Source organism: Aythya marila, assembly GCF_965140915.1.
Source record: "Aythya marila genome assembly, chromosome: 7".
NCBI lineage: Eukaryota > Metazoa > Chordata > Aves > Anseriformes > Anatidae > Aythya > Aythya marila.
The window spans coordinates 34,962,819-34,976,013 of NC_139048.1; the positions used below are offsets into that span (position 1 = coordinate 34,962,819).

General features: G+C 52.8%; 1 protein-coding gene and 1 long non-coding RNA gene across 3 annotated transcripts; one reads left to right on the forward strand and one right to left on the reverse strand.

Moving 5' to 3' along the window:
- Positions 1-1,319: 1,319 nt before the first annotated feature.
- LOC309879987 lies at positions 1,320-12,278 on the reverse strand. 2 transcript variants are annotated; one of them, XR_014317878.1, is made up of 4 exons: positions 12,155-12,278; positions 7,139-9,546; positions 2,154-2,301; positions 1,320-2,037 (listed from the first exon to the last, which is right to left on the reverse strand). It is a non-coding gene; the product is annotated as an uncharacterized lncRNA (long non-coding RNA). The 2 variants fall into 2 exon arrangements; XR_014317879.1 differs by having other exon boundaries at positions 1,320-2,301.
- On the forward strand, positions 10,395-13,134 carry EGR2 (early growth response 2). The gene is given in 4 exon segments (XM_082764363.1): positions 10,395-10,570; positions 10,572-10,711; positions 10,714-10,899; positions 11,209-13,134. Coding segments are annotated over 4 exon segments (1,740 nt in total). The 5' UTR covers positions 10,395-10,421; the 3' UTR covers positions 12,474-13,134.
- Positions 13,135-13,195: the final 61 nt, after the last annotated feature.

Here is a 13,195-nt window from a genome sequence, read left to right on the forward strand (position 1 = left end):
GAAAGGCAGTGGCCTTCACCCACGCTGTTGCCATAGGTGGCACGTTTCTTTACGTAGACTTTCCAGCAAGGAGTTTCCAGAAGACAATAAATTTGTGTTATGTATCCTTTTGGGGGACTGCTAGCACTGTGGGAGGCAGCATGAAACAGTGGTTTGATGCTGCATAGGAACGGGAGGAAAGTTGGCATTAGTGGCCAGGCAGAGGCAGCGGGTTATTCTGTCACAGGAAGCGATGAGAGAGGATGGAGACTGTGCACACCTTGCATCTGAAAGTGGCACATGTTACAGAGAGAGAATAAAGGAGGGTGGCAACAGGAAGGAGATGCAGGCAAAGCGGTTGCAGGCAAGGCTTAATTCTCCAGGCTAGGGAAGAGCATGCTGTAGTAACTGAAACAGATGATGGGAGCATAGACGAAAGATCATCTGTGTGAGAAGGCACCAAAGATCAGCAGGCCTTTAACAGCGTGGGATTGAATGGAAGGGCTCAGAGGGATTCACATCAGAAATGTTTAGAAATGTTATCAACAGGGAGGATAAATGCTGCTCAGGAAGAAGCAGAAGTAAGAAGGCTAATGAGGCGGGAGGTGATACTAGTTTTACTATTGTTCTGTGTGAAGGGTTAGCCTTTAAGAGATGTGAGCTGAAACATAAGATTCCTTGGCACTTTCTGGTTCACCTTCGTTGTTCACGTGGTGTGGAGAGAAGGAAGGATGCAGTACTGGAAGATGCTTAGATTCTTCATCAAGAAAAATGGTCTGAGAGGCAAAATATTCAGGGAAGTGGAAGAAAAGAACATAACTATATCGTTGTCTTCTGGTACTACGAAGAACCTTTCTTTTTCTGATATCCTTGGGTAGCAAGCAGCAAATTAGCAAATCCTCAAAATGAATTTTGAAAGTAACCACACTTTCTGCTCTGAGAGAGAAGTTTAAAATGTCTAACATAGTTTTGTGAGGAAGAGGAAAATGTGCCGGAGGGCTGAGAGTTCTTAAGACCAAGTTATAAGCCTTTGAAAATAGGATTTTATAATGGAAAAGCAGAGATCATTAACTATTGTAAGCACCTCTAAGAATGACACCTCTATAGTAAATTACATTCAAATTAATATAAAACTGTAAAGATTCCCTGACAGCTTTGATTATGTAAGTTGATTTTAGTAGTTAAATGTTGACTTTCTATAATGCATTCTCCAAATATTATACTGAATGCTGCATCATATATAACAATTACCATGTCACAGTGCTATTTTGTGTAAATTAAATTATTGACAGCAATATAATTTTGTATTCACTTTATTATTTTGATTCATTTTTCTGTCAAAATATACAATGACTCTTCACTAGATTTAGAAACCAGAAAAACTCTTTAGATGGTGAAGTATTATTCTCCATACATTATTTTTCCTTAGCCTGTAATGAGGTTGGAGGGGTGGGGGGGAGAGAAGCACCATTTCATTCCTTCTCTGACATTGTGTGTGTTTTTTAGACATGTTCTCAACTTTAAATCGTGTTACAATAGGTGTGCTTTCCAGCAAGCCTGCAAAGTCCAGAGCAGCCCTGGTCAGCTCCTCCAGGGCTGCAGTCCTGGTGGTTTTAGTGGTGCACTAACACAAGCACTGTCCTGAGTTGTGGGATGGGTTTCTTATTATGGTGGTTATTCATTTTAGCTGTAAGGAAGGTCTGTTGTACATGGCAGGGGGAATACTTCCTGTTCTTTGATATTTCTTATAGATAGAAGTAAAAATCAGCACCTGTTCATTGCTGCTCTTTCTTCATACCTTTTCTTCCCAGGTTCTTCAAAGGTTATGGCAACACTGATTGTCCCTTCCAGGATGCCTGTAAAGTATTTGCTGGTGGTGGTTGTAACTGTTCTCACCAAATGCACAGCCTGACAGCTTCCCACGACCTGCTCGGAGCTAGAGTGTGGAAATCAGGACACCAGCTGCATATTCCTACTGGACCTTGGCTCTTCTCCGGGTAGGTGCCCTGATCTTCCCTGTGGAGCCAGTCCTGCTCCCACAAGTTGGCCAGTGCCATCCTGTGAGGTGGAAGAAATGGGTTCAGATGCATTCAGGCAGAAAAGGGGGCTGAATCCACAATGTCACACACTGTGGGCAAGGGTAACTAACTACAGGTAGAAAAAAAAAAACAAACCTCTGTTCTGAGTGGTGGTAGAAAGGTTCAGAAAATGTTTATCTTCTCAGCTGGTCCAGACCAAGGATGTTGGAGAAAGCCTACGTTGCAAATCTCAGTGGGGTTCAGTCATGGCTTAGGTACCGACAATCCTTAGTCACATCTGCATCTGCTCAGTAATAGAAAAGCAAAGGTATTTTGACACTGCTGAGAGCGCTGGGAAAAGTTTCTGGTGCCTGGTCCAGTGAGGTGCGTGTAGCTGTGGGCTAGCTCCTTCTTCAGCAGGTCTGCAGCCCATATAGTTGAGGAGGCAGAGAGGAAAGCTGCAAGCTTTCAGTACGGTGAGGATGGGACAGCCCATGAGAAGGTAACAGGAGAAGGCTAAATCCTCTCTGAGTTCTCCATGGACTTAGCAGTGTTCTCTAAATACCTGAACGTTCACTTGTGTCTGTAAACCTGGGGTTGGGAACACAGATAAAATATATTTGCTTTCCATGGCAGCACAAAATTGCAAAAACTCATCTGATACTGATGAAATAACACTTAGCCATTGCACTTTCATTTAATGGAGTATGAGATGTTGCTATATTCTTATGTCTGCAGCATACACCAAATTTTTCTGTGCTCAGTTTTAAGGGAGAGAAGCCCAAAGAGACACTTGGCAGTCTCTGGGAATTAGAGTAGTGCTGAAAGTAAATGTCACTTCTTATCCTGGATCCTTCCTTCTTCTCCTTGCTTTGCCTCCACTTGGTATGGCACATACAAGATTTGTAGTGTGGTGGTAGTAGTATGTGTGGAGCTGGCAAAAGGCCTGTTTGCTCAAAGACGGAGATGTTTTTATATTAGATGATCTGGTAGAAAAACATCACAACTCAGCCAAGCCTGCCCTCCTAAGGCATTGGTATTGATGCATATTCTGTTGGCAAAATGAATGTATTAACAGTTATTGCAGAGACAACTGTGAAAGCCCCACATTAGCCCCGCATTATGTTTTGTGTTAACTGGTTTTATAAAGTCCCGGGAAGTCCTTAATGGATGGAAGAATCATTTCCTTTTAGCTTTAGCAGCCTTCCCGCCTTTGATTTTTTTTTTTCACTTGCAACTAAAGATCTTTTCCCTACATCTTTCTGCATATAATTTCACGCATCTTTCTTTGTATGAAGCAGTTTCACACACAACCACGTGTACAGCAGTATGGTTTTAATAGAACCTGCTTCATTTGAGAGCAGACAAATAGACTTGGGTCGTCTTTTGGCACAGGCACAAAATGCAAAGCTCTAATGCTGAATTTCTCATTTGGCCTCAATTCTTGTTTGGTCTGCCAATGTGGGAGTTAATCGTATAAACACAGAAATACAGAGGACAGGGGGAAATACATTCTGTTGTGTCCCGTTCGTGTAGCTCTGGTTCTCACTGGCTATGCTAATGCATTGCTTGCAGCAGTTCAAATGGCCGTGGTGATGAGGAACAGGTGGTGATGAGGAGTTAATGTGAGAGGACACGGAGAAATCATGTTGCTCGATAGGAAGTTGTTCCTCCCAGCATATTTCTGTCCTAGCCCATTCAAGTGAGACTCTATAACAGTATCCTGTGACTACACCAGAAGATACAACTGCACCGAGTTCAAGTGCTAAACAAGTATATATCCTGTTTCAGCTAATTCCAGCATCTGAGATTTTAGGTGGCAGTCATTCCCCTTGATGTACGAGTGCCCAGACACTGCGAAGATGAGCTAGGCCTTGTTAGGACCTCGTGCTGCTAACCTGGAAAGAGGATTAAAAGCTAAAACAGAGCAAACAGAAACTCATAGCTAGTTAAGTTATCCTGAGAGTAGGGAAAGACAAACCTGCTGGGCAGGTATTCCCTAACAATGTCATTTTGACATTACTAGCCTGCCTTCTCCTCGATGTATCCTCTATTTGTTCAAAGCAAATCATCTGCTCCTCTCAGTTATTTCAAAGTAAAGTCACAAGAATAGCTTGTTCCCACTCTATTCCAAATATAGCTGTTGGCAGCGATTGCTGAGATAAGGGGGAAGGAAAAGGAACTACCAAGGAAGAGGAAAGACAGGAGGGGGAAGAGAGAAAAGAGCTGAAAAGGTTGGACAATAGAGAGTAAAGAGAGACAGATGAATGAGAGGGGAGGTGAAAGAATAAGGAAAATACATCTCAGCAGAGAAAATAAATCAAAGATAGAAATAAACTCCTGCAAAAGAGGTGGAAGCAGCCCAAATACAGAATGAAAAAGCACCGTGCCCACCCTCAGGAGCAGTTTGAGTTTTAGCCTTGAAAAGTAACTAAACCTTAAATAAAAACATGCCCAATTTTGACTTGCACTCAGATTGTAAGGGTTAGAGCATCAGAAAACTTATGCTAATTTACACTGCTTGAAGATCTGGTCCTAGAAATTTTAAAGCAAAACATGTTGCTTATTTTAATCTCTCGTGGGATTTTTTTAAATTTGTCTGCTCCAATAAACTTTGTTGGCAGTTTCAGACAGAAAACCATCAGAACCTCAGCGCCCTTCTCAGGAGTTTGCAGTCTTCTGGTGAGACTCGAGCATCTAGCCATGCCCTTGGGAGCAGAAAACAAATGATGATAAGAAATAAGGAAAAGTCAGAACCACCCTCAGACTGGCTTACCCAGAGCAAAGAGCTGAGGGGTTTCCAGGCTCAGGGTAGACTGGTTTAAGACCAAGGCATGGAGAAATGAAACGTAAATGGGAACAGGTTGTGAAAAACAGCACACAGACAGGGCAAACACAGACGAGTCCTTGGCAATCCAGAAATCCCACGAATGGCTCCAACTTCCCTGGAGGGGTGGGAAGCTTCTGAGAAATAACCCCTGGAGCTCTTCTGCTTCTCATCTCAGAAGACTGGTTGGAAAATGGTGCTAGGGTTCTGCTTTCTCTGCTGGTCTGCTGCAGAGATGCGATATGTGACCTTACTCTCCAGCTGAGGATAAAAAGCCTTACTCAGTCCTGCAGGTGGTGTTTCCTCTGAACTGAGCACATCTGGAAAGCCTTCTGGACAAGCTTTCTAAGTACTCAGGCACTAGGTAATGGAACCAACATTACTGAAAGTGTGACACTTGCTATGCTTTTATGTCAGTCCTTCAAAGAAGAAGGCCATTTGCATTGTTAAAGGATGTGCTCTATCAGTCTCACTCTGGGCTAGAGGGCCGGTGCAGCTTTTGGACAAATACTATTTACACAAAGTGTGGAGATGCATTACTGCAGGAAATACAAGGTTAAGCAAAGCTGCTTTTGGAAGAAAGGGCTGCAAAGTAAAGCTGAGCAGTCAGACTATCACTATTCAGAAACAAAGTCATCATTTTGAGAGTCTTGTCACATGGGTGGTGTATGTATGAGTTATATCTGAGTTACTCTCCCTGTTGTGAAATACAACTTTTTTTTTTTCTTTTCCAGCAAGCATCACGCAGAGCTGATGTTTTACCCAGGCAGCTTATACACGTGTGGAGGAGCCGCTGACTTTGGTCACGGAGCTGTGTGCAGCTTGCAGGCCACCTGGGACACTTGTGGGCCGGATTGGGTGGCGTAGCTGGCTGCGGGGCCAGGTTGGTGCTGGGCTCGTGGGCAGCAAGAGACCCTGTGGGCAGCAGTGAGTGGGAGCGCCTGGCCAGGCTGCCCAAGGCTCCCAGCCCCACACAGGAGGGTGCTGGAGGGCTTTTTGGCTGGGATGCCTCCTTCATGGCTTGCTCCCAGTGCCTCTCTGCGTTATGTGGTGTCTAACCTTAATGCTCCGGGGAGAGGGGCGTCATCGCAGCCTGTGGGACTGCAGCCATCAGGCAACCTTGCTGCCCTGGCCTGGGATCTGGGACCCACCGAGGCTCTGCATTTGTGTCTCTACAGGTAGCACATCCACGGTGCAAAGCTTCGGAGGGATGCCGTGCGCTGAAACACCAGGAGCACCCAGCCCAGCGCGCAGCTTTCTGCTCTGCGGGCCGAGTCCTCTCCGGCTCCCGAGCTCCTGCTCCCAGGAGAGGGCAGTGGAGCCGCACACGCTCCCGTGCTGCGGCCGGCAGGAGGGCCGGCTCCCTCGGGTGCTGGGCGAGGAGAGGAACGGGGCAGCAGAGGTGGGAGTACAGATTTAATACGTATGCTAGGAAGCGTGTTCAGGAATATCCAGGAAGTGTTCCGCGCGTTTAATAACGAGAATGAGTTGTCTGTAAACAAAAATAGATTTGGGGTGACCGAGTTTGTTGTTGCTTTTATTTGACTGGAAGTTTTCTCTGTTATATGTGTTTGTTTATGGCCACACACATTTTTACCAGTAACTTGCTGATTCCGCTCAGGCTTAACTTCTGTAGCCTGAATTAGAAAATGTTATTGACATTTAAAGTACTCCTCAGGATGCTGCTACAGCTCTCCTGAGCCAACTCCTCACAATGCAGTCATTTACTTATTTCAAATTTACAGGCATTCACGCTAAGACAACAAGAAGCCTGGGTTGAAAACCGCAGAGTGTGGTTTTAAGGTACCATAATTAAGGGCAGACTGGGATGCCTTCTCCTCTGCTCCCTAACCACCCCCCTTCCCTTAGCATGCGAGCAGTCAGGCAGCTGTTTCCTGAAGGTTCGTGTTTACACCAGGTTTCCCTGGCTGGGTACTGGCTTTCAGTGACCAGCCAGTAAGGGCTGAGAGCCTGCAGCAGGTCTGTGAGGGAATGGCAGGTTAGATTTAAGGGAAGTGGCTTTTGACTGCAGCCTGGGAATCCAGCAGACACCCCTGGCAAAACACAAGGCATTAGTAAACAAGTATTTCTTCCTGTGAGGACATGCCAGGTCTCTCTACTTTCAATGAAAAAGGGAAAATTTATGGAACTCTGAAATACGGCTTCGAAGACGAGAACTTCTCTTTTATGTGAAATGGGTAAACAAACAAACCCCAGTCCCCCGCAACAAAAAGCACCCACAAACCACACCCTGAATCTAGCACAGGCTTAGGATCAACTTTTCTTGCTGTCATCAGAAGACAGGGACACTTACCTCTGATCCAGGAGCAAGGCCCGGCTCCCGGCTGAGCTGGGGTAACACTGTCCCCCAAAGCAGCGAGGCGCACAGTGGAAGCGTGAGGGTGTGTTTCCCGAGCAGACCTACTGGTATCACTGCTGTTAGCACATGAGGTTGGTCGAGTTTTGCTATGAAAACATAGTAACCCCCCTGGAGCAACTCGGAAGTGTGGTGTTAAGCTGGTTAAATGGTGCTGCCAGCTCCTGCAGATGATGAGTTGCCTTTTCTTCCTCAGCCCTCTTAAATTCAGGTGCAACATTACTTCTGCAGCTCCTATCTCAGGTGCTCGCAGTAGAGAGTGGCTGCAGGAAAATACACCCAGTGCAGCACCAGCTAGCACCTTGTTAAAAGAGCACGTATAATAAATCCAAGGGCAAAGAAACTGGGAGTGAAAGAGAAGTTCAGCCCTTCAGCTCTGAACTCTGCACTCAGGCAGCGCCATAGCCGGTCAGACATGTCACACCGGTAAGGGGAGGAGGCAGGACCACTCCGTGTAAGAGTAAATCTTCTGTTCTTGGGAGAATCCCAACGTGCAAGGTACCCAGTACAAAGCTAGCATGCATTTCTGTGTTCATTTCCGATTCACTTCAGAATCATCTGAAATCAATCAGTGAAAATACCCTGAATGGGTTCAGGGTGGGTTGCAAATTGGGTAGTTTTGCCTTTGGAAGCTGCAGAGTCCAGGGAGAAGCCAGATACTTGCACGCATACGGGGCCACTGAAGCACAGCTCCTCTCGTGGTGTGAGTGGGGCTTTGGCAATTTACACCAACAATCTGTCCGTCATATGAGACCACGTGGTTTATAGGAACCACAGGAATCAGTAGGATTTTTTGCGTGTAAGGCTCATTGACGTCAGTACGAGTTGGACGGTCTAACCCTGGATGCTAGTTTAATCAGCCAAATGAGGATCAAAGGCACAAAACACATGCGGAGCTCTACAGCACGAATATCTGAAAAGGGACCAGAACCATTCAAGTTTCATCTGTCAACGTCTTCCTGAAGACCAAGCATTAACTATGTTTCCATCTTGCCCTGCACCAGATCCTGCTGCCCTTCAGACAAAGCTCCCATTGAGCGTGACTTGATTGTCTGTGTAGAGGCTGGAAATCAGGCACAATTTACCCCATCCTTAAGAAAGCTTTTAAAATGAACCAACGAAGGCAAATAACAGCAGTATTCCTTCTGTGAAGTTAGCCAGGAGGTCTGTTGAAGTGTATTTGTGTCAGTCTTTGACGGAATCCTTTGCCACAGCGGAAGAATGTTAAATTTGCCGAGTTGGTTCAAAGGTGGAGTTGAGATATGGGGATGTGAAACTCTGCTTCTTCTCTCTCTCGTGTGCTTTATGATTTAGTGCCATCAGTGGGCGCGTGGTATTTTAAAATAATATAGGAAGATGCTGTCGAATATCACTTAAACCCATATCTAACACATGCACAACGTTTTTTAGTGAGGAGGATACTCTTCTTAGAGTTACCCGTTTCTCAAATTCCTGTAAAGTAACTTGCCCCACTGCACAACAGATTCCAATATTTTGTTCTTTCATAGTAGTGATGAGACCAATTATAGCTCCGCTGTAATGGGAAGGTACAATACAATTGCTCCTACTTCTCAGTCAAATTTCCCAGAACCTGTCTCTCTCTCTCTGTCTCTCTGTCACAATTTAACTTTTAAATTGAGATTATTTTTTTTTTTTTTAAACCAAAATATCTAGGATCCTACTGAAATTGAACACAAGCTTTCTTTCAACTAAGTCTCACATGCCAAACTGTATTGGCTGTACATTAAGTGCTAGAAAGAACTGGTAAAAAAAAAATAAATCTTACTATATGTTAAAAAACACTAAGTGTATATATTCCCTAATTACTGTGCGCACTTCCCAGATCACCCATAAGGGAAAATATCTAGATTTGTGCCTACTGTTCCTTAGAAAGCATGACAAATGCCCCTGATGCTTTTACTTTTTTAGGTATGCTCCTGTCTAGCCTGGGTTCTGCGCTGACTGGAGGAGCAGTGAAACAAAAACTGAGCAAGTGAGAGAGCCTTTTTCAGCTGGTGTAAGGTGTTGCACGGGTGGAGAGGAGCCTGCGAGACGTGACCTGACAGCATTTGGGACCCAACACAGAAGTAAGTCCATGTGGCACGTGCCTTAATGTCCTAAAACCTGTAAATGTTGGTGTCTAGAGTTAAAACTGAAAGATGAGGATTTTGTAGCCTTCCTGTGTATGCTGGTTTGTTGCTTTGGAGCAGGAGTGTGCTTTTGGAGCATCTCTCAGGTGTCGCCGTGTCTTGCTGCTGCTTGGGTTGTCGATTTTTTTTTTTTGGCCACCTGTATGCCACTGGGTAGGGGCCTTACGCGCTACAGATCGTGTGAGAGTTGCTTTCCTGAAAGCAGGAATAAACAGTCATGAGATGAAATATTCCAAAGTAATGAGATTGGTGACAAAAACATAACATGGGCTCCAGCTTTCAAGCATAATTACGTGTGACACCCCCATCAGCAGGAAGATGTAGGGGCTGCAAGCTCCGAGCTTGGGAACAGTGCAGGGAAGATTGGCTTCTCCTGGGAAGGGAGGCACAGGGGAGGTTATTTTTAGCGCTCGGGAAGAAAAAAAAAAAAGCTCGAATTTAAGCACTCCTCGCTTCGATCCCCTTATTCTGGGAGAGAGCAGCGGGGAAAAAAAAAAAAAAAAAAAAAAAAGAGTGCGAAGAACAGCAAAAAGGGGGCTGTGGAGGCGGCGGGATGGGGCGGCGGGGGCCCGGCGGCAGGCGGCAGAGCTCCCCCCGGCTGGGCTCCGTTGTCGCGGCGGTGCTCGTAGCGCAGGCACCTCCAGCCGTGCCCGAGGCAGCCGCCGCTCGCTCTCGGCGTGTGCCCGCCTCTGCCTGAGCCACGAGCGCGCCGCGGCCGCGGCTGCCGAGAAAGTGAGCGGGGTCCGGCGGGGCGGCCCCGGGCCCTCCCTCCGCGGCTCGCCGAGCCCCGGGCGCACCGGAACGAGGCCTTTTTAGGGCAGGCGGGGCGGGGCCGGATCCAAGCCTTTTTAGGCCAAGGGCCCCGCCACCGGAATCCCCCCCCTGGGCGGCGGCGGGCGGCGGGGCGCTGGCGGCGGCCCCCGGGGGGCCGAGCGGGGCCGAGCGGGGCCGGGGCCGGGGCCGCCCCCGCGGGGCGCGCGCGGGGCGCGGCGGGGCCGGGGCGGGCGCGGGGTGGCGGGGCCGCACGCGGGCGCCCACGTGACCGCCGGGCCCCGTTCCCCAGTCCTTATATGGGCAGTGACGTCCCGGGCATTGAGGGGGCCCCCATAAATAGTTACCGCCAGACTTGTCCTCCAGCGCGAGCGGCGGCGGGAGCGCGGCTCTCCCGGGGCACCGCCGCGCCGCGACGGGGCGGCCGCCCGCCCGCCCGCACATGCCCGCTCCGCGCCGGCTCCGCGCCGTTCCCCCGCGCCGGTAGCGGGAGGCAGGGGAGAGCCCCGGCCCCCCGGCGCCCCCCGGCGCCCCCCGTCCCCGCCCCGAGCGCCCGCCGCCGGCCGGGAGCGCCGCTCCCCGCGCCGCCCGCCGCCCCCATGATGACCGCCAAGGCGGCGGACAAGATCCCGGTGACCCTCGGCGGGTTCGTGCACCAGCTCCCCGAGGGCATTTACCCCGCGGATGACATCTCCGCCGCGCTGCCAACTTCGGTCGCGATCTTCCCCAATGCCGACCTGGCGGGGCCGTTCGACCAGATGAGCGGGGTGGCTGCAGGTAAGCGGGGCCCGCGCAGGTGCGGGCCGGGCCGGGCCGCCCGAGGGGGGCGGCGGGGCCGCGGGAGCCCGGGGCGGCGGCAGGCGGGGGTCGGGCCGGGCCGGGCCGGCGGCCGCGGCCCCCCGGGGGGCTCGCCCGGCGCCGCCTCCGCGCCCCTCGGCTCGGGGGCGAAGCGGGGGCCGGCGGGGCGCAGCCCCCGCAGCCGGAGCGCGACCTGTGCGCGCCGCGGCCCCGCAGCCCTGAGCCCGGCCGGCCGGCGGCCGGGGCGGGCGGCGGGGCGCGGGGCTGACCGGCGCCTTGCCCCCCCAGACGGCATGATCAACGTGGACATGGGCGACAAGAGGGCCCTGGACCTGCCCTACGGCGGCGGCTTCGCGCCCGGCGCCCCGGCCTCCCGCAACCAGACCTTCACCTACATGGGCAAATTCTCCATCGACCCGCAGTACCCCGGCGCCGGCTGCTACCCCGAGGGCATCATCAACATCGTGAGCGCGGGCATCCTGCAGGGGGTCAGCGCGCCCTCCTCCGCCGCCTCCTCCGCCTCCTCCGCCGCCTCCTCCGCCTCCTCCTCGGCCACCGCCGCCTCCGCCGCCTCCGCCTCCCCCAACCCGCTGGCCGGGGCCCTGGGCTGCACCATGGCGCAGGGCCAGCCGGCCGACCTGGAGCACCTCTACTCGCCGCCGCCGCCGCCCTACTCGGGCTGCGGCGACCTGTACCCGCAGGACCCCTCCTCGGCCTTCCTGCCCGCCGCCGGCGGCGGGGCGCTGCCGTTCCCCCCGCCGCCCTCCTACCCCTCCCCGAAGGCGGCGGCGGCCGACGGCGGGCTCTTCACCATGATCCCCGAGTACGGCGGCTTCTTCCCGCCGCCCCAGTGCCAGCGGGAGCTGCACGCCGGCCCCGACCGCAAGCCCTTCCCCTGCCCGCTCGACTCGCTCCGCGTCCCGCCGCCCCTCACGCCGCTCTCCACCATCCGCAACTTCACCATGGGGGCGCCCCCGGCGGGCGCCGCCCCCGGCAGCGCCCCCGGCGGCGCCCCCGGCCCCGGCGGCGGCGGCCCCGGCCCTGGCCCCGGCGGGGGAGCGGAGGGCGCCCGGCTGCCCGGCGGCGCCTACAGCCCGCACCACCTGCCGCTGCGGCCCATCCTGCGGCCCCGCAAGTACCCCAACCGGCCCAGCAAGACGCCGGTGCACGAGCGGCCCTACCCCTGCCCCGCCGAGGGCTGCGACCGCCGCTTCTCCCGCTCCGACGAGCTCACCCGCCACATCCGCATCCACACGGGCCACAAGCCCTTCCAGTGCCGCATCTGCATGCGCAACTTCAGCCGCAGCGACCACCTCACCACCCACATCCGCACGCACACCGGCGAGAAGCCCTTCGCCTGCGACTTCTGCGGCAGGAAGTTCGCCCGCTCCGACGAGAGGAAGCGGCACACCAAGATCCACCTGCGCCAGAAGGAGCGCAAGGGAGCGGGAGCCTCCGCCGCCGGGGCCGGGGCCGGGGCCGGGTGCGCGCAGCCCGGCGGCGGGAGCGGGGCCGCCCTGGCCCCCTGCGCGGCTCGGACGCGGACGCCCTGAGGGCGCGGGGCGCGCAGGAGCCAGCGCGGAGCCGCCGCCGCCCAGCGCGGCGGGGCGCGGGGCCCGGCGGGGCGCGGGGGGCTCCCCGGGGGCTCCCCGGGCCGGGCCGAGCCGAGCCGGGCCGGGCCGGGCCGGGGGGTGTACATAGGGGCTGCGGCGGGAGGATGGATGCATGCAGTGCCGTCGTGGTGAGGTGTCCTTGGTGCCTTGTGTGGTGTAGAGCCCGGTCCCCCGGCTGCATGCGGCGGGGTGCCTTACCGAGCCGCTCCGACGACAGCGGCGACGCCGAGACCGGAAAGTTTTCCCTCCCTGGTTTTAGTATGGCTGTACATTTCTGCCTATTAATATTGGGATTTTTTTTTTTTTTTTTTTTTTTTTTAGAGACTATATTTTTGTACGCACTGGTTTGTTTTTGTTTTCTTCTCGGTGACTTAAAAGTGTTCCGTTTGTAGTAGGACTCCGCACGGGATGTAAATACTCGCGCTGGAGCCGCCGCCCGGCGTCCGGGCTGCGGAGCGCGGCAGCTAACACGAGTGATGCACAACCACTAACGGGAGCTCGCGGGAGAGGGGGGCTCTCCCCGGCCGCTCTGTAAATAAACTTTTCGACAGGAGGGTCGGTGCTTACAACGTTTCTAAGAGAAGACAAATAAATCTCTTAATTATGCTAACTTGACACCTTTCTTTCCGGAGCTCCCCGGCGCCCGGGGCTCGCCGGACCCC